This window comes from Procambarus clarkii, chromosome 37 (assembly GCF_040958095.1).
Source record: "Procambarus clarkii isolate CNS0578487 chromosome 37, FALCON_Pclarkii_2.0, whole genome shotgun sequence".
In the NCBI taxonomy this organism is placed as follows: Eukaryota; Metazoa; Arthropoda; class Malacostraca; order Decapoda; family Cambaridae; genus Procambarus; species Procambarus clarkii.
Window position 1 is genome coordinate 10,339,001 of NC_091186.1, and position 23,166 is coordinate 10,362,166.

The window sequence follows — 23,166 nt, forward strand, 5'->3', positions numbered from 1 at the left end:
GAGAAGTGGACTGTAAAAACTCCTTAATGTTACTTGGATTATTTTCCGTGCACACTTTAAGTGGGTAAACCCAATAATGCTGGAACTACCTACTGCACATAAATGTTGAAATAATTTCAATAATATATTTCATTAATTAACCAAGTTATAGAGTTAGTAGGCTAACTACAATATTATGACAAGAAATAAAATCTTAGCTGTCAGGCAGTTATTGTAGAATGCGTCAGACAGGGCGATCCTCTCTCTCGTATATAAACTTCCCTCTGTGATAATCATACTCTGTAATTCCTATATGACTACGAGTATATCCACTAACACTCACTGAAACGGCGTTGACTGATTAAGGGAAACACACTTACTGGAGTTATTTGATGATCTAGCGTCTTATCGATTGGGCAACCTATAACACGGGATTATGGCCATAAAACGTGAAAAAAGGTTACTCATCCAACCGGACGCGGTATCCTCAATAACAGATGAAGCTGCCTGCAAAGTCTGGGACCCGATAATGCTCGGATGGTCCGTATAACAGACGATGATAATGGTGAGCTTCGGGACACCGATCAAAGATGGCTTCTCTTCAGTTAATTCTCGGCAAGTGACCAGTGACGCGCGCGCCACCTGGCTCCCTCACTGTGCATCAACTCGGCATATAAGTCACGATAATTTATTCTGGTTTACTATCTGATTAAAGCATTGCCGACGTTATCTAACGTCATAATAACGCACTCCAAGTGTCAACAGACGATATTTCGCTGCGTGCATTATTAAACCGAAGTGTCGTTAGATAAACAAAGGAAATATAGAGATAATATTCATTTCGTGATTTTTACCCAGCTGGAATCAGCGGATCGCCGTTGTGGAAAACTTTATCTAGAAACAGAAATATAGTTTGCTTTAATGAATTAAATCAATTTCCAGTCGATATTACCTCCTAAATTAAACAAAGGTTAGACTGGGTTTGATTTGATTTATAAATAATTAATTATCATAGAATCTGGGCGGCTGATGTAACAGTGGCATTGATATTAGTAAGAATTTGGTTGCACTACGCTACTTGTTAGTAAGGTTAGTAAACTTTATTTCCTAGTTCAATAAATTTATCTTATCGTATTATAGGGGTTAGTAATTTAGGTGTCGGAAATTTCCGACAGATGGATTATCAATTTCATTCTTTCCCAGGTGAATGTAAAATATATAAATTAGAATGTAAACTATATTATTATTATTATTATTATTATTATTATTATTATAATTGATGTTTCACACATTGTATATTCAATAAAGATGTCTTCTTTATGTGTTCTGTGTTTTAGGTTTGTTTTATTGCTGTACACTACACCTACTGTATACTATGACCACTGTACACTACACCTACTGTATACTATGACCACTGTACACTACACCTACTGTATACTATGACCACTGTACACTACACCTACTGTATACTATGACCACTGTACACTACACCTACTGTATACTATGACCACTGTACACTACACCTACTGTATACTATGACCACTGTACACTACACCTACTGTATACTATCTTCACTGTACACTACACCTACTGTATACTATGACCACTGTACACTACACCTACTGTATACTATGACCACTGTACACTACACCTACTGTATACTATCTTCACTGTACACTACACCTACTGTATACTATGACCACTGTACACTACACCTACAGTATACTATCTTCACTGTACACTACACCTACTGTATACTATCTCACTGTACACTGCACCTACTGTATACTATCTTCACTGTACACTACACCTACAGTATACTATCTTCACTGTACACTACACCTACAGTATACTATCTTCACTGTACACTACACCTACTGTATACTATCTTCACTGTACACTACACCTACTGTATACTATCTTCACTGTACACTACACCTACTGTATACTATCTTCACTGTACACTACACCTACTGTATACTATCTTCACTGTGCACTTCACCTACTGTATACTATATTCACTGTACACTACACCTACTGCATACTATCTTCACTGTACACTACACCTACTGTATACTATCTTCACTGTACACTACACCTACTGTATACTATCTTCACTGTACACTACACCTACTGTATACTATCTTCACTGTACACTACACCTACTGTATACTATCTTCACTGTACACTATACCTACTGTATACCAGCTTCACTGTACACTACACCTACTGTATACCAGCTTCACTGTACACTTCACCTACTGTATACTTTCTTCACTGTACACTACACCTACTGTATAATATGCCCATTGTACACTACACCTACTGTATAATATGACCACTGTACACTACACCTACAGTATAATATGACCACTGTACACTACACCTACTGTATAATATGACCACTGTACACTACACCTACTGTATAATATGACCACTGTACACTACACCTACTGTATACTATCTTCACTGTACACTACACCTACTGTATACTATCTTCACTGTACACTTCACCTACTGTATACTATCTTCACTGTACACTACACCTACTGTATACTATGACCACTGTAAACTACACCCGCCGTACACAACACACAGAGTACATTACACCCACCATACAGTACACACAGCACACTACACTCACCGTAAACTACACCCAGTACACTACTCCCACCGTACACTACACCCAGTACACTACTCCCACCGTACACTACACTCACTGTACACTACACCCAGCACACTACACCCACCGTACACTACACACACTGTACACTACACCCACTACACTACACTCACCGTACACTACACCCAGCACACTACACTCACTATACACTACACCCAGCACACTACACTCACTGTACACTACACTCACCGTACACTACACTCAGCACACTACACCCAGCACACTACACTCACCGCACACTACACCCAGCACACTACACCCAGTACACTACACTCACTGTACACTACACCCAGCACACTACACTCAATGTACACTACACCCAGTACACTACACTCACTGTACACTACAACCAGTACACTACACTCACTGTACACTACACCCAGCACACTACACCCAGTACACTACACTCACTGTACACTACACCCAGCACACTACACTCACTGTACACTACACCCAGCACACTACACCCAGTACACTACACTCAATGTACACTACACTCACTGTACACTACACCCAGTACACTACACTCACCGTACACTACACTCAGCACACTACACTCACTGTACACTATACCCAGTCCACTACACCCAGTACACTACACTCACTGTACACTACACCCAGCACACTACACTCAATGTACACTACACTCACTGTACACTACACCCAGTACACTACACTCACCGTACACTACACTCAGCACACTACACTCACTGTACACTACATCCAGAACACTACACCCAGTACACTACACCCAGCACACTACATTCACCGTACACTACACCCAGTACACTACACTCACTGTACACTACACTCACTGTACACTATACCCAGTCCACTACACCCAGTACACTACACCCAGCACACTACACTCACTGTACACTACACCCAGTACACTACACCCAGCACACTACACTCACCGTACACTACATCCAGCACACTACACTCACTGTACACTACACCCAGCACACTACACTCACTGTACACTACACCCAGTACACTACACTCACTGTATACTACACCCAGCACACTACACTCACTGTACACTACACCCAGTACATTACACTCACTGTACACTACACCCAGCACACTACACTCAATGTACACTACACTCACTGTACACTACACCCAGTACACTACACTCACTGTACACTACACCCAGTACACTACACTCACTGTACACTACACCCAGCACACTACACTCACTGTACACTACATCCAGCACACTACACTCACCGTACACTACACCCAGCACACTACACTCACTGTACACTACACCCAGTACACTACACCCAGTACACTACACTACACCCAGCACACTACACTCACTATACACCACACCCAGTACACTACACCCAGAACATTACACTCACTATACACTACACCCAGCACACTACACTCACTGTACACTACACCCAGTACACTACACCCAGCACACTACACTCAATGTACACTACACCCAGCACACCACACTCACCGTACAATACACCCAGCACAGTACACTCACTGTACACTACACTCACCGTACAATACACCCAGCACAGTACACCCAGCACACTACACTCACTATACTACACCCAGCACACTACACCCAGCACACTACACTCACTGTACACTACACCCAGTACACTACACTCACTGTACACTACACTCACTGTACACTACACTCAGCACACTACACTCACTGTACACTACACTCACTGTACACTACACTCACTGTACACTACACTCACTGTACACTACACTCAGCACACTACACTCACTGTACACTACACCCAGCACATTACACTCACTGTACACTACACCCAGTACACTACACTCACTGTACACTACACCCAGCACACTACACTCACCTTACACTACTCTCAGCACACTACACTCACTGTACACTACACCCAGCACATTACACTCACTGTACACTACACCCAGTACACTACACTCACTGTACACTACACCCAACACACTACACTCACCTTACACTACTCTCAGCACACTACACTCACTGTACACTACACTCACTGTACACTACACCCAGCACACTACACTTAATGTACACTACACTCACTGTACACTACACCCAGTACACTACACTCACTGTACACTACACTCAGCACACTACACTCACCATACACTACTCTCAGCACACTACACTCACTGTACACTACACTCACTGTATACTACACCCAGCACACTACACTCACTGTACACTACACCCAGCACACTACACTCACTGTACACGACACTCAGCACACTACACTCACTGTACACTACACCCAGCACACTACACTCACTGTACACTACACTCACCGTACAATACACCCAGTACACTACACTCACTGTATACTACACCCAGCACACTACACTCACTGTACACTACACCAAGTACACTACACTCACTGTACACTACACCCAGCACACTACACTTAATGTACACTACACTCACTGTACACTACACCCAGTACACTACACTCACTGTACACTACACCCAGTACACTACACTCACTGTACACTACACCCAGTACACTACACTCACTGTACACTACACCCAGCACACTACACTCAATGTACACTACACCCAGCACACTACACTCACTGTACACTACACCCAGCACACTACACTCACTGTACACTACACCCAGTACACTACACTCACTGTACACTACACCCAGTACACTACACTCACTGTACACTACACCCAGCACACTACACTCACTGTACACTACATCCAGCACACTACACTCACCGTACACTACACTCAACACACTGCACTCACTGTACACTACTCCCACCGTACACTACACCCAGCACACTACACTCACTGTACACTACACCCAGCACACTACACTCACTACACTACACCCAGCACACTACACTCACTATACACTACACCCAGTACACTACACCCAGTACACTACACCCAGCACATTACACTCACTGTACACTACACCCAGCACACTACACTCACTGTACACTACACCCAGTACACTACACCCAGCACACTACACTCAATGTACACTACACCCAGCACACTACACTCACCGTACAATACACCCAGCACAGTACACTCACTGTACACTACACTCACCGTACAATACACCCAGCACAGTACACCCAGCACACTACACTCACTATACTACACCCAGCACACTACACCCAGCACACTACACTCACTGTACACTACACCCAGTACACTGCACTCACTGTACACTACACTCACTGTACACTACACTCACTGTACACTACACTCAGCACACTACACTCACTGTACACTACACTCACTGTACACTACACCCAGCACACTACACTCACTGTACACTACACCCAGCACATTACACTCACTGTACACTACACCCAGTACACTACACTCACTGTACACTACACCCAGCACACTACACTCACCATACACTACTCTCAGCACACTACACTCACTGTACACTACACCCAGCACACTACACTTAATGTACACTACACCCAGCACACTACACTCACCATACACTACTCTCAGCACACTACACTCACTGTACACTACACCCAGTACACTACACTCACTGTACACTACACTCAGCACACTACACTCACCATACACTACTCTCAGCACACTACACTCACTGTACACTACACTCACTGTATACTACACCCAGCACACTACACTCACTGTATACTACACCCAGCACACTACACTCACTGTACACGACACTCAGCACACTACACTCACTGTACACTACACCCAGCACACTACACTCACTGTACACTACACTCACTGTACACTACACTCACCGTACACTATACCCAGTACACTACACTCACTGTATACTACACCCAGCACACTACACTCACTGTACACTACACCCAGTACACTACACTCACTGTACACTACACCCAGCACACTACACTCACTGTACACTACACTCATTGCACACTACACCCAGTACACTACACCCAGCACACTACACTCACCATACACTACTCTCAGCACACTACACTCACTGTACACTACACTCACTGTATACTACACCCAGCACACTACACTCACTGTACACTACACTCACCGTACACTACACTCACCATACACTACTCTCAGCACACTACACTCTCTGTACACTACACCCAGCACACTACACTCACTGTACACTACACCCAGCACACTACACTCACTGTACACTACACTCACTGCACACTACACTCACCGTACACTACACCCAGTACACTACACTCACTGTATACTACACCCAGCACACTACACTCACCGTACACTACACCCAGCACATAACTCTCACTGTACACTACACCCAGCACACTACACTCACTGCACACTACACTCACCGTACACTACACCCAGTACACTACACTCACTGTATACTACACCCAGTACACTACACTCACCGTATACTACACCCAGCACACTAAACTCACTGTATACTACACCTAGCACACTACACTCACCGTACACTACACCCAGCACACTACACTCACCGTACACTACACTCACTGTACATTACACCCAGTACACTACACCTAGTACACTACACTACACTCACTGTACATTACACCCAATACACTGCACTCACTGTACACTACACTCACTGTACATTACACCCAGTACACTACACCTAGTACACTACACTCACTGTACATTACACCCAATACACTGCACTCACTGTACACTACACTCACTGTACACTACACCCAATACACTGCACTCACTGTACACTACACTACACCCAGCACACTACACCCAGCACACTACACTCACCGTACACTACACTCACTGTACACTACACTCACTGTACACTACTCTCAGTACACTACACTCACTGTACACTACACTCACCGTACACTACACCCAGCACACTACACTCACCGTACACTACACCCAGTACACTGTACACATCAGAGGCCAACTTTCACACTGCCCCTAAGGCCACACCCACCTGCTTGATGCCAGGTCTCGCCGGTGAGTGCGTCTTCTTCCGGTATAATTGTGTCCTTTTTATCGTTGTAATATCAAACGGACGTTTCATTAACTGCTGTTTTCTTAATGCATCTTTAGTAAATTAATTTAGGTGTAAAGCATTCAGTTAAATTTATAATATTTATATTACAAGTATATAGTTTAGAAAACAGTTTTATGTAAATGGCATTAATCTCTATAAGAAGCTCCACCCACAGTTCCTTCCTGCTCCCTGATTGGCCGAAGGTGACGTCAAGGTTTTGCAGTATGTCTAACCTAAAACACAAGCCACATTCCATGTTATTAAACGGCAGCGCTATTTAAATCTTCATATATGTGATAGTGATCTTGTATAAGTCTAGAATGAGGCGTGGGCGTAGCCTAGTAATATCGTGGGCGTGTGCAGGCGATAATATGGGCGTGTTCAGATGGCAGTAAAGGCGTCGCCTAGTGCTCGGGTGGGCGTGGCCAGGCGTGCGCGGGAGCCCCGGCGGCCGGGAGTGCGCCAGTCAGCACCCAACACCTGGCTGATGCAGGCCCCGCCCTGCCGCCTCCCGCTTCCACCGCTAATCCCCTTAATTCACATTATTACCCGGCCTCTTGTACATTCCCCCAAAAAAGTTTACAAGTAGAACTATCCCCATAGATGTGTTTCGTCCAGAAATGGCGCTCCAGGAGGATTAAAACACCAAAAGCTCAATACCCGGAAAAACAATTGAGATTCCCCCACACCTGTGAAATTTAGTGACGAGTGACTGAAAATCTGAAGTTTGCGAAGGAGGAGGAAACGTAAGAGAGAAAAGGCGAAGGAAGGAGTTGAGGGAGACGCCGTGAGGAAGGTGGAGACAGTAAAACAGAGTGATAAAGTGTACGGAGAATGGAGTAATTAGCGGAGGCAGCGTTGAGGTCCCCAGTGAAGCCCGCCAGACCGGCCAGGCTCCGCCATGAAGGAGTATCAGGAGGTAAGGTAGGGAGGGGAGGGAGGGAAGGGCAGGTAGGAGGGAGAGGTAAGTTGGGTAGGTAGGAGGGAAGGCAGAAGTGGGAGGCAAGTGGAGTAGGTCGGAGGGAGAGGCAGGTAGGTAGGGGAGGCAGGAGGGGTAGGTAGATGGGGGAGGCGGGAAAGGAAAGGAAGGTAGGGGAAGAAACAGATATCAAAAGGAAAAACCCTCCCCAACACGTCATCAGGACCAAGAGAGAAGTGCCAGGTCCACCTAACCTCCCCAGCTGTACACTAATGCTCCCAATACACTACACCTAGCACACTACAGCTGACTAATGAGCAGGCAGGAGCAGCTGACCCGGTCCTATTAACAGCATAACCACCTTATTCCACCTACTACACCAACATTAAATATTTCTGCGTTTGTCCTTTGCATTCACTTGCATTCTACCTCTGAGGATGCTGGGCTGTACCTTAGCGAAACTCGCCACACCAATAAAGATGTAAATGAACTTCCGAAAGTTGATTTATTCAACTTCTTCCCCGTGTGAAGAAAAACCCGACAGTTTTTTGCTACATTTATTCACGTAGATGGGGGGGGGAGGCAAGGGTCTCTCCCCCCCCCCCCCCATTGTTCTCAATCTCCTCCCCTCTTTTATCTCTATCTCCCTCTCTTCCCATCTTTCATCCCTCTCCAACTTTTCCCCTTCTCACCGTTCCTGCTTCTCTCCCAATCTTTACACCTTTCTGTCCTGTCACACCTCTTGTCCCCTCACTACTTTCCCACTCTTCCCCCTCTCCCTTATTTCAACGTTCTTCCCCTCAACCTCCTTTCTCCTTCCCTTTCTCCCTATTTCTGTATGTCTCTGTCTCGATTTTTCTGTGTCAGCCTGTGTCTGTGTTTAGTTATCTTCCTGTCTCTCTCTCTCTCTCTGTCTCTCTCTCTCTCTCTCTCTCTCTCTCTCTCTCTCTCTCTCTCTCTCTCTCTCTCTCTCTCTCTCTCTCTCTCTCTCTCTCTCTCTCTCTCTCTCTCTCTCTCTCTCTTTGCCCTGGTCGACCCAGTCTTTCTGCAGGCGTATCTTTGTCTATCTCTCTCTATCTCTGTCTTCCTCTGTTTCTCTCTCTTCTCTCTCTCTTCTCTCTGTCTCTTCTCTCTCTCTCTCTCTTTCTCTCTCTCTCTCTCTCTCTCTCTCTCTCTCTCTCTCTCTCTCTCTCTCTCTCTCTCTCTCTCTCTCTCTCTCTCTCTCTCTCTCTCTCTCTCTCTCTCTCTCTCTCTCTCTCTCTCTCTCTCTCTCTCTCATGAAAATAATATAATAGTCTACCATTGGTGCGTGGGTGGTCCAGCGAGCGGAGGAGCCTAGCAAAAGGGAAATATTAAACAAATATAATAGTCACCCGTTTACTGTGATATCGTGGCGGGCTTCAGAAAGCCCTTCAAGCTGTGAAAGAATTGTCTGTTTTATGCTACTATGGCCAAAGTATGAATTGCAAAAAAAAAATGTTAATTTTCCTGAGATCAGGGAAAATTTTGTAATTTCTGAGATTTTTGTAATGGTGTGTATCGCTATAAAAAAATAGTTGGAATTTTTTCTTTTTAAAACATGTAGCTGTCAGGTAATGTCGAATTGGTCGTTTGGTTCAGCACACGAGGCTTTTCCCTCTGACATGTTGATGACCAGCCTGTGTTTGGATCCAACCAAACCATTCGTACCCCAAAGCATTCCCCTTGTAAAGTTAGCCCCGGAGCCCATGTAAAGTTAGCCCCGGAGCCCATGTAAAGTTGGGTGAGGCTAGCCCCGAGCCTCTGCTCTCTGACCAAGGATAGACAAACAGAACTCTCTCCTATAAGCAGATGAAAAGTCACAAGAAGGTGGCTGAAACATGTTGACCAAACCACACACTAGAAATTGAAGAGACGACGATGTTTCAGTCCGTCCTGGACCATTCTGAAGTCGACTGTGCTGAGACGAGGGAGGCGACGGCTATAAGTAGGCAAGAGAGAGCCTATAAGTATTGATTGATTATGACATAAAATGTTAGATACATTATTCTAGCACGAATCTTCTTATTTCTTACTAGGGGATAACCGGCGTTGCCCAGGTCTCTCTCTCTCGCTCTCTCTCTCTCCCTCTCTTTCTCTCCCTCTCCCTCTCTCTCGCTCTCTCTCTCTCCCTCTCTTTCTCTCCCTCTCCCTCTCTCTCCCTCTCCCTCTCTCTCCCTCTCCCTCTCTCTCTCTCTCTCTCTCTCTCTCTCTCTCTCTCTCTCTCTCTCTCTCTCTCTCTCTCTCTCTCTCTCTCTCTCTCTCTCTCTCTCTCTCTCTCCTCTCTCTCTCTCTCTCTCTCTCTCTCTCTCTCTCTCTCTCTCTCTCTCTCTCTCTCTCTCTCTCTCTCTCTCTCTCTCTCTCTCTCTCTCTCTCTCTCTCTCTCTCCTCTCTCTCTCTCTCTCTCTCTCTCTCTCTCTCTCTCTCTCTCTCTCTCTCTCTCTCCCTCTCTCTCTCTCTCTCTCTCTCTCTCTTAAACAATATTATTATCTTCCATTGTCATGTAGGTGGTCCACCGGTGGGAGGAGCTTAGCGGATACCTGGTTGATGGGGTTCTGGGAGTTGTTCTACTCCCCAAGCCCGGCCCGTGACTTGTGAGAGTTTGGTCCACCAGGCTGTTGCTTGGAGCGGCCCGCAGGCCCACATATCCACCACAGCCCGGTTGGTCCTGCACTCCTTGGAGAAAACAGTCTAGTTTCCTCTTGAAGATGTCCACGGTTGTTCCGGCAATATTTCTTATGCTCGCTGGGAGGGTGTTGAACAACCGCGGACCTCTGATGTTTATACAGTGTTCTCTGATTGTGCCTATGGCACCTCTGCTCTTCACTGGTTCTATTCTGCATTTTCTTCCATATCGTTCACTCCAGTATGTTGTTATTTTACTGTGTAGATTTGGGACCTGGCCCTCCAGTATTTTCCATGTGTATATTATTTGGTATCTCTCTCGTCTCCTTTCTAATGAGTACATTTGGAGAGCTTTGAGACGATCCCAATAATTTAGGTGTTTTATCTCGTCTATGCGTGCCGTATATGTTCTCTGTATTCCCTCTATTTCAGCAATCTCTCCTGCTCTGAAGGGGGAAGTGAGTACTGAGCAGTACTCAAGACGGGACAACACAAGTGACTTGAAGAGTACAACCATTGTGATGGGATCCCTGGATTTGCCAGACTTCAAGAAGGTGGTGTGAAATATTAAAATAATTGAATAGTTATCCATATACTTTCGCAAATTAGCGGGCTGTAAGAAAACTTTTGAGACGTCAAAATTGTCTGTTTTATGCTATTACGGCCAAAGTTAGCATAAAATATTTATGCTAATTTTCTCAACATCAGTTAATAATGGTGTATATTTCTATAAGAAATTTATTTTGTGATTTAATTTTCAATTTATTTTGATTGGTGTAGCCGCCTGGCACTGACCAAAATGGCCGTGGAGGTTGGAATGTGACCCTGGCACTCTGTTCCTTCTTGATGCCTGGTGACCAGCCTATCGTCTTCCTGAGATGATTTCGGGGCTTAGTGTCCCCGCGGCCCGGTCCTCGACCAGGCCTCCACCCCCCAGGAAGCAGCCCGTAGCAGCTGTCTAACTCCCAGGTACCTATTTACTGCTAGGTAACAGGGGTATTAGAGTGAAAGAAATATTTTGCCCATTTGTCTCTGCCTCCATCGGGGATCGAACCCGGAGTCTCAGGACTACGAATCCGAAGCGCTGTCCACCCAGCTGTCAGGCACCACTTCATAGGACAGCCCCTACATAGGGCATAGGACAGCCCCTACATAGAACATAGGATAGCCCCTACATAGAACATAGGGCAGTCCCTACATAGAACATAGGGCAGCCCCTACATAGAACATAGGGCAGCCCCTACATAGAACATAGGGCAGCCCCTACATAGAACATAGGGCAGCCCCTACATAGAACATAGGGCAGCCCCTACATAGAACATAGAACAGCCCCTACACAGGACAGGCTATCTCCGTCCATCACCTCACTAAGTGTTCCCAACAAAGTCAGGCTAGGCCCCACACGTCTAGCCCCCAGCCTTGGACAGGCATTCTCTCTTATACAGACTGAAAATATGACAGAAGATCAGAGCAATTATTCTAACACAGATCTTTATTATTTATCATGTTCTTCTTCATGTGTAAATGATGTTGAAAACTCTCAACAGTTCATTTTTACAATTTAATGTCACCTGACGCCTACAGATGTTTTGTGTTGAGGCTCTCAACATCTTCACAGACAGAGGGAACACTGATGCAATACAGGTGTTGTTGTTTTACATTCAGATACTCGGTACAAAAAGTTCCAAGCAGCACCGGCTATGGCGATCCCGCCGTACGTACCTGGCACAGGAGATGTGTATAATACAGCTAGAGGCACAGAATATATATAGCCAAGACTAAGCATGTGGTGAAGTGCTTCCCAGTCCATGTTGTCTAGGGGGGGGGGATACTCTGTCTTGGTCCTAAAGATAGCAGGATGTATCTAAATGTTATCGTGAGTGTTTGATATGTTGTGCTTCGTCTCTGTTATCCTATAGTCTCGTGCTATCGCTCGATTATTTCATTGTTCTTCGGTAGGATATCTGGTGATGCTCCCGTTGTGGGTAGAAATTATACGATGTGACTTGACTTACGATATGGCCTGACTTGTGGTGTAACGTGACTTACGATGTGGCCTGACTTGTGGTGTAACGTGACTTACGATGTGGCCTGACTTGTGGTGTAACGTGACTTACGATGTGGCCTAACTTGTGGTGTAACGTGACTTACGATGTGGCCTGACTTGTGGTGTAACGTGACTTACGATGTGGCCTGACTTGTGGTGTAACGTGACTTACGATGTGGCCTAACTTGTGGTGTAACGTGACTTACGATGTGGCCTGACTTGTGGTGTAACGTGACTTACGATTTGGCCTGACTTGTGGTGTAACGTGACTTACGATGTGGCCTAACTTGTGGTGTAACGTGACTTACGATGTGGCCTAACTTGTCGTGTAATGTGACTTACGATGTGGCCTAACTTGTCGTGTAACGTGACTTACGATGTGGCCTAACTTATGGTGTAACGTGACTTACGATGTGGCCTAACTTGTCGTGTAATGTGACTTACGATGTGGCCTAACTTGTCGTGTAACGTGACTTACGATGTGGCCTAACTTGTGGTGTAACGTGACTTACGATGTGGCCTAACTTGTCGTGTAATGTGACTTACGATGTGGCCTAACTTGTCGTGTAACGTGACTTACGATGTGGCCTAACTTGTGGTGTAACGTGACTTACGATGTGGCCTAACTTGTCGTGTAATGTGACTTACAATGTGGCCTAACTTGTCGTGTAATGTGACTTACGATGTGGCCTAACTTGTCGTGTAATGTGACTTACGATGTGGCCTAACTTGTCGTGTAATGTGACTTACGATGTGGCCTAACTTGTGGTGTAACGTGACTTACGATGTGGCCTAACTTGTCGTGTAACGTGACTTACGATGTGGCCTAACTTGTCGTGTAATGTGACTTACGATGTGGCCTAACTTGTCGTGTAACGTGACTTACGATGTGGCCTAACTTGTGGTGTAACGTGACTTACGATGTGGCCTAACTTGTCGTGTAATGTGACTTACGATGTGGCCTAACTTGTGGTGTAACGTGACTTACGATGTGACCAAACTTGTCGTGTAACGTGACTTACGATGTGGCCTGAGAAACACGGCTCAAAATCATTCTATTAGTTGATGACATCTTTAGCTGATGTGTAACTATTTAATTTTAATCGTCACAGTTTATTCCCATTCACCACATTATTTATCGTTTAGGTGTCGTTCGTTATACGTTGTCGTTACGTGTCGTTACGATATTCTGTAAATATAGTCGCATTCAATTATATGTATGAATTATGGTACGTCAGTTTGGGCTGCCGCCAATGTTTGCTCTACTGCCAGGCGCACGAAGTGTGTAATAAGTACCCTGTACTTGCTTCTTTACCCAGCGTGTTGTTTGTTTATGATCCCGCTACATAAATATCATCGACCTGGTAATAAATTAAACCATTTTAAGTTCGTTTGTTTTGCGGCGCGCAACGGTTTTGGCCAGAAAATTGAGACGTGTTTAAATATCGCTGCCGCGGGGCGGTTAAGCAACGGGTCAGCCTCGACGTCAGTGCGTCACAGGCGAGAGGTTGGGAGGGTTGGGAGGGCCAGCACGCTCCTGCTGGGGGGAGGAAAGGTTGGATTCTTTACGGAGTGACTGAACACCAAACAAGGCATTCTTGGATCAGACGAGGCACTTTGTTCCGTAGAGATGACTGGAGGTTATTTAAGCGTGCTGGCCGGTATACCTGTATATGGTAATGGTCCTGTTTATTCTGGCTTTATGTTAATTAGCACTGTGGTACTTGGGCCCTTAGGAGGCTCGAACTTCTGACCCTCAGAAGGAGAGACGGAGTCTAACAACCTTATACTCTCATAGGTAGACTACTAGGGGTACTCCGGCGGTGCCCGGGACCCTCTTATTTTTTCTCCCTCACCTGCCATTCTACTTCTCTCCTTGTCTCTTCTCCCTACATCTACCCTCTTCTCTCCCCCTCCCTTGAAAAGTTGAAAAATTAACTCTCCAAAGTTCATTTTTACACTTTATTATAGTCTGACGCCTGGGGGATGCGTTTCGCAAGGTGCGCCTTACATTTTCAGAGACGCCGTGGTGTTGTTATAGATTCAGCCACTCGGAACAAGTTCCAAGTAGCACGGGCTATGGTGAGCCCGTAAATTACCTGGCACAGGAGCGGTGCTGACCACTATCCGTGTTTAACATGTGATTATATACTCTTTGGGCGAGGTGGTGGATGAATGCCATAACAAGGAGGTATTAAATATATCAATGAATAAATGGATCAATGGGTATGAGGACCAGGAGCTGGGGTATGAGGACCAGGAGCTGGGGTATGGGGGCCAGGAGCTGGGGTATGAGGACCAGGAGCTGGGGTATGAAGACCAGGAGCTGGGGTATGGGGACCAGGAGCTGGGGTATGAGGACCAGGAGCTGGGGTATGGGGACCAGGAGCTGGGGTATGAGGACCAGGAGCTGGGGTATGAGGACCAGGAGCTGGGGTATGAGGACCAGGAGCTGGGGTATGAGGACCAGGAGCTGGGATATGAGGACCAGGAGCTGGGGTATGAGGACCAGGAGCTGGGGTATGAGGACCAGGAGCTGGGATATGAGGACCAGGAGCTGGGGTATGAGGACCAGGAGCTGGGGTATGAGGACCAGGAGCTGGGGTATGAGGACCAGGAGCTGGGATATGAGGACCAGGAGCTGGGATATGAGGACCAGGAGCTGGGGTATGAGGACCAGGAGCTGGGGTATGAGGACCAGGAGCTGGGGTATGAGGACCAGGAGCTGGGGTATGAGGACCAGGAGCTGGGGTATGAGGACCAGGAGCTGGGGTATGAGGACCAGGAGCTGGGATATGAGGACCAGGAGCTGGGGTATGAGGACCAGGAGCTGGGGTATGAGGACCAGGAGCTGGGGTATGAGGACCAGGAGCTGGGGTATGAGGACCAGGAGCTGGGATATGAGGACCAGGAGCTGGGGTATGAGGACCAGGAGCTGGGGTATGAGGACCAGGAGCTGGGGTATGAGGACCAGGAGCTGGGGTATGAGGACCAGGAGCTGGGGTATGAGGACCAGGAGCTGGGGTATGAGGACCAGGAGCTGGGGTATGAGGACCAGGAGCTGGGGTATGAGGACCAGGAGCTGGGATATGAGGACCAGGAGCTGGGGTATGAGGACCAGGAGCTGGGGTATGAGGACAAGGAGCTGGGGTATGAGGACCAGGAGCTGGGGTATGAGGACCAGGAGCTGGGGTATGAGGACCAGGAGCTGGGGTATGGGGACCAGGAGCTGGGGTATGAGGACCAGGAGCTGGGGTATGAGGACCAGGAGCTGGGGTATGAGGACCAGGAGCTGGGGTATGAGGACCAGGAGCTGGGGTATGAGAACCAGGAGCTGGGGTATGAGGACCAGGAGCTGGGGTATGAGGACAAGGAGCTGGGGTATGAGGACCAGGAGCTGGGGTATGAGGACCAGGAGCTGGGGTATGAGGACCAGGAGCTGGGGTATGAGGACCAGGAGCTGGGGTTTGAGAACCAGGAGCTGGGGTATGAGGACCAGGAGCTGGGGTATGAGGACCAGGAGCTGGGGTATGAGGACAAGGAGCTGGGGTATGAGGACCAGGAGCTGGGGTATGAGGACCAGGAGCTGGGGTATGGGGACCAGGAGCTGGGGTATGAGGACCAGGAGCTGGGGTATGAGGACCAGGAGCTGGGGTATGAGGACCAGGAGCTGGGGTATGAGGACCAGGAGCTGGGGTATGAGGACCAGGAGCTGAGGTATGAGGACCAGGAGCTGGGGTATGAGGAAAAGGAGCTGGGATATGAGGACAAGGAGCTGGGGTATGAGGACCAGGAGCTGGGGTATGAGGACCAGGAGCTGGGGTATGAGGACCAGGAGCTGGGATATGAGGACCAGGAGCTGGGGTATGAGGAAAAGGAGCTGGGATATGAGGACCAAGAGCTGGGGTATGAGGACCAGGAGCTGGGGTATGAGGAAAAGGAGCTGGGGTGTGAGGACCAGGAGCTGGGGTATGAGGACCAGGAGCTGGGATATGAGGACAAGGAGCTGGGGTATGAGGACCAGGAGCTGGGGTATGAGGACCAGGAGCTGGGGTATGAGGACCAGGAGCTGGGATATGAGGACCAGGAGCTGGGGTATGAGGACCAGGAGCTGGGGTATGAGGACCAGGAGCTGGGATATGAGGACCAGGAGCTGGGATATGAGGACCAGGAGCTGGGGTATGAGGACCAGGAGCTGGGGTATGAGGACCAGGAGCTGGGGTATGAACACATAGTATAGGAACAGTACCCAATTACCTGCACCTTCGGGGCTCGAACGCCGACCCTGTAAATTACAAGGGCGGCGCTGTATCAACTGTAGTCCAAGGATTCGAACCCCCTTTGTTGCAGGCTCTGCATAACCTGCTTCCGGCAGTTGCGGAACCATTTCATCCCTCCCCCCCCCCCCCGTTGCTTATGTCTTGAACATTACACCATCAGTTATATTTGTTCATTTTGTTCTACTGGAATAAAAGTTATAGATTAACATGTTTTGTGGTCTCTTGTTGGGAGAGTAACTAATTACCTGTCTGGCGGTGATTACCTGTGTGAGTCACTGATTACCTGTGTGAGTCATTAATTACCTGTGTGAGTCACTAATTACCTGTGTGGGTCACTAATTACCTGTGTGAGTCACTAATTACCTGTGTGAGTCACTAATTACCTGTGTAAGTCAGTGATTACCTGTGTGAGAGTGATTACTCACTATCAGTAACTTCTTAGTGGTAATTAGTCACCTCTGAGTAAGTAATTACTGAGAATGAGTAATTACCTGTGTGAGAGTGAGTAATTACCTGTGTGTGAGAGAGAGTAATTACCTGTGTGAGAGAGAGTAATTACCTGTGTGAGAGAGAGTAATTACCTGTGTGAGAGAGAGTAATTACCTGTGTGAGAGTACCTAGTTATCTCTGCGTGAATGACTAATTATCTTCGTGAAAGCGAATTATTACCTCTTTAAGTGCCTAATTATCTGCTTGAGAGAATAATGTGATCGATTAATTACCTATATTATTAATTAATGGCATTTTTTTGTTATTATTTAATATTTTAATAAATTTCAATATTACTTTAAACTAAATAATTATGTGACCGCGTGAGTAATTTAAATTTTTATGAATGATTTACTTATTTTGTGGTCTAATTGCCTGTTTTGTGAACTGATTACCTGGTTTTTACCTAATTCCATGCACTAATTACCTTCCCGTGTACTAATTACCTGTCCTGGACTAATTACTACCTGTGTGAGAGGCATAAATTACCTGTGTACTAATTAGTGGTGTCACTCCAGGAGTGGCTGGACCTGGAGTCTGTACTGCTGGGGGAGGCGCAGGAGGACCTCCACTACTACCAGCCGCCCGCGGACGCCCACGCCCACCACGCCTCCACCTTGCCCGCCCACACGCCCGCCCACGCGCCCGCCCACACGCCCGCCCATCTGGGCCCTGGCCAGCCCCCGCCCACACACCTGACTAGTTCCCACTCCCCACCCGCTCACCCGCCCGTGGGCGGCACCTACAGCTGCCACGCCCCTTCCACGCCTTCAGCAGGAGGGGAGGGTGGGGGTGGCCGCCCCCTTCCACCCATGGGGGTGTTGGGGGAGCCTCCACCCCCCCACCACTCCTCCGGGCCCCTCCCCTCCCTCCTCCCACCACACCCCCTACCAAGGGGCTCCTCGACACCCTCCATGGGGGAGGGGGTGATGGGGGCGTCGCCCCTGGCCGCCCACACTGCCGGCCTGCCCCCCACGCCCCCACACCACGACCCCCACTACGGACCCCCACACCCTGCCTACGACACTTCCTCCTGTAGGGTGAAGGCTGAGTATGGAGACTTCAGCCAGGGCGGCCGGGCGGGTGTCAAGAGGACATACCCAGACTGCGTAGCATCACCGGCCAAATACCCATGTGTAGCCTCCTCTTCCTACCGCAGGGACGACCCTTATGCCTCGTCAGGGCCTCTCCCGCCCCTACAGTACATGGGCACAACCCCCACTATCCCACAACAACAACAGCAGCAACAACAACATCAGGGCCCAGCTGCCCAATATGTTCTACCCCCCACGCCCCCACAGTACCCCGTGGGCCCCCACCACCACACCAACCCACACCCTGACTATGCCATCCCTACCTCAACCCCCTGGACGCCCTCACCACACCCCACCTACACCACCTACACCCAGTACCTTGACTTCAACACCTGCGGGCCGTCAGCCTTGACTACGTCAGTGCCAGCACCTGAGGTGTCCGCGCCCCCCGCCAAGCCGCGACGTCGGAGGGCACGGAGGAAAGTCATCATCCACAATTGTCCCTATGAAGGCTGCATCAAGACTTATATTAAGTCTTCCCACCTGAAGGCCCACCTGAGGACTCACACCGGGGAGAAGCCCTACACCTGTAAGTGGAAGGGTTGTGGCTGGAAGTTCGCCAGGTCCGACGAACTGACTCGACACTACCGTAAACACACTGGAGATCGACCTTTCCAGTGTCGACTATGTGAGCGAGCCTTCTCCAGGTCAGACCACCTCAGTCTTCACATGAAACGTCACATAGCTCTCTGAACTGACTCTGGACGCCTCAGTCTTCACATGTTGGGTCACATAGCTCTCTGAACTGACTCTGGACGGCTCAGTCTTCACATGTTGGGTCACATAGCTCTCTGAACTGACTCTGGACGCCTCAGTCTTCACATGTTGGGTCACATAGCTCTCTGAACTGACTCTGGACGCCTCAGTCTTCACATGTTGGGTCACACAGCTCTCTGAACTGACTCTGGACGGCTCAGTCTTCACATGTTGGGTCACACAGCTCTCTGAACTGACTCTGGACGGCTCAGTCTTCACATGTTGGGTCACATAGCTCTCTGAACTGACTCTGGACGGCTCAGTCTTCACATGTTGGGTCACACAGCTCTCTGAACTGACTCTGGACGCCTCAGTCTTCACATGTTGGGTCACACAGCTCTCTGAACTGACTCTGGACGGCTCAGTCTTCACATGTTGGGTCACACAGCTCTCTGAACTGACTCTGGACGCAATGAGTCTATTTTTCGCACTGAACTGATTTCTGGTAAGTCGTCGAGTTTGGTTCCCTCTCTTCACTTCAGTTTCCACATGAAACCCAAGGAACTGGGCGGTCAAAGTCCTTCACAAATATTAATGTGTTTATATCTGAAAAGAAACTAAAGTAGCCTGATGTTGTTTTTAAAGATTCAGCAACTCGGAACAAAAGTTCCATGTAGCACGGGCTATGGCGAGCCCGTAGTGGTAAATAAATAAGTAACCCGAGCTTCCATCTTCGGATGTCTCATGTTACTGCTGCAGTGACGTTAACTTGTGTCTCGGGAAGATGGGATCGTCAGAGAAAGTTAGGATCAACCAATAGCTTTCCACAAAAGGCAAGCATTCTTTGTAGAGAGTGTCTTTGTTCTGACGGCTGCTATTTGTCAAGCTGCGAAGGAGCTACATATATATTTTTAGAATACCAGCAAGCTAGAGGTAAATAACGAGTTAGCCATCTTAATATATACCGTAGCAGCATTCACGAACAGACATAAATAAAAGAAACAGAAAATACAGATGATAGCTTTCACGAACGTCAATAAGAGGAGACAACCATCTTGGTATTCGCAATGCAGACGGTAGCTTTCACGAACGTCAATAAGAGGAGACAACCATCTTGGTATCCGCAATGCAGACGGCAACTCTCACGAACGTCAACAATCTTGGCATCGAGAATACAGACAACAGCTTTTAAAGACGTCTACAAATCATGCCTAATGAAAGCGCCTCGCTGTGAAATTGTCGAATCTTGTGGCACATCCGACCAGTAGGTCGTAGTCACTTATAAATCAACTACAAGTTGTGGAGTCTCATATTTACGTCACTACTTCACAGTTCAAACGTTTTGAAGCTGTTCTACCACGAAGCTCAGTGACGGAATCTCCATTTTCTTCGTGGAAAAGAAGATAGTCGGTATGTATAGCTTTAATTAAAATACATATAACGTGAGACGTTATAAACACTTAAGTGAGTTGAGGCTATAAATTATTGAGTCAATTAGTGAGGTGCAGAAGTAACATCAAGGATGGACGACCAAGCAATGAAGACAAATAATTCAATCCCATATTTTTTTTAAATATATTCCGAAAAAAATAATGATGTGGATTTGGTTAATACCACAGTTTTCAATAATTTATTTAGTAATTAAACAATAATTTCTAAATACAATTTTTTGTTAAATATGTAATACATATTTTTTAAGTATTAAAATATGTTTATATAAATCTATAAAGAAATGAGATCAAATTTTTTATACTACATAGTTTTTTCAAGTTTGTATTTATTTGTACTGAAAATACTTAAGTGAGCCCCTCTTAGTGAAACAAGTGGTAATGTATATATATATATAAATTAGCCAGTTGTACAGTAGTAGGTATGAACAATTTTTAATTTAACAATGACAGGTGATCTGAGATTTAGATTAGCATAGAATTAGTTGTTTTATAAGTTTAGCTTGTTTTGACTTTTTGTATGGAGGACTTTAGTAAATTTATTGACCTTTTTCATATGATGTAACAGGTGTACACACACACATGAGCAGAGGCTAAAGTCAGGTGTAGGTATGTTCTTTGTGGGGTGCAGGCAATACCTTTGCGAGTCTTGTTATATGGTTGTAAATTAAGGAGAACTTTAAATATGTAAAAGTTAGTTTGAACGAAGTCAATAAATAAATCGCAAAAGATCGGTAGAACATTTACATGTGTAAATATGTTGTTGAAAATCGGTGAGGCACTGTGATTTGTAATGTAAACTGGCTTGTAAAACATCTGTAAAATACCTGATATAGATATAATCTCATTTATGAGTAGCAGTCTATGAGTTACTCATAATATGGAGATCGTGTGATGGTGGTGGGTGAGGTATAGTGGTAGTTACGATTGTGGTGGTGGTGGTATGATTGACAGTTATGGTGAGGCTGCCTGGAGTTGATGGTGTGGTGGCAGGGGCGAATATTCTTCCTGGGATGTGGCTTACCACTTTTTTCACACCTATTTTAAATAAATGATTTATGATCTGTTCTTCTCCTGTTTCTCTGACACCACCCGACCACCTCTCCAGCTCCGAGGCTTACACAACTCTCCTCCTAATCTTACGGGCTATTCATGCCCGTGCCACTTCTTAGATGGCTTAATCTTCATGAATCAATCAATCCTTCTCTAACACCACCCAACCATACATGCAACACTTTGGCTCTCACAAGACAAAATATGTCTTGGTATGCACATGACAGATCAATAAGTCGACGTCAATATATATGTGTAATGATCCATCCTCCCAGGCCGCCCTACTGGTTACTCACACCGTCGCGGGCTCCAGTCGTGTTCTTAAACACCAAAGTCATCCTTGTCAGTTCATTACCATCATAACACCGGAAGACTCTTGATATCTTCCCTGACTCTTGATGTTAACAAATATAGTTGGTAACCATTTATCGTTTAATTATAAACTTGCAAAGCGATTAGGAATGGTAAATTATCATTCCTAATAATAAACAAATGGTCTACCTTTGGCGTTTTTGTTTTGCTTGGAAAAATGTTGTTTCTCATTTATACAATGTTTGTTATTCTAGATTCCACTCCTGATTTCTCAATTTTTTCTTTGTGTCTCATCTGCAAGTATAATTTAATATCGAACAGGTCAGGGTAAACTTAAACTTTTTTGTGTGTATAGAATAAAACGTTGGCTGTACTTCTGTGTATATTCACAGAGAAATTTGCAACACACACATATATATAACCACTTGAAAAGTAGGTAATACCTCTGTGTATAGACACTGGCAAGTTGGCAACACCTTTGAGTATAAACACTTGCAAGTTGGCAACAATTTTGTGTATAAACATTGGCAAG

General features: G+C 46.5%; 1 protein-coding gene across 1 annotated transcript; it reads left to right on the forward strand.

Moving 5' to 3' along the window:
• Positions 1-8,133: 8,133 nt before the first annotated feature.
• On the forward strand, positions 8,134-22,358 carry LOC123747825 (Kruppel-like factor 3). The gene is made up of 2 exons (XM_069337109.1): positions 8,134-8,572; positions 18,550-22,358. The coding sequence occupies exons 1-2, from the start codon at positions 8,555-8,557 to the stop codon at positions 19,816-19,818; spliced, it is 1,287 nt and encodes a 428-aa protein (XP_069193210.1). The 5' UTR covers positions 8,134-8,554; the 3' UTR covers positions 19,819-22,358.
• The last annotated feature ends 808 nt before the right edge of the window (positions 22,359-23,166 follow it).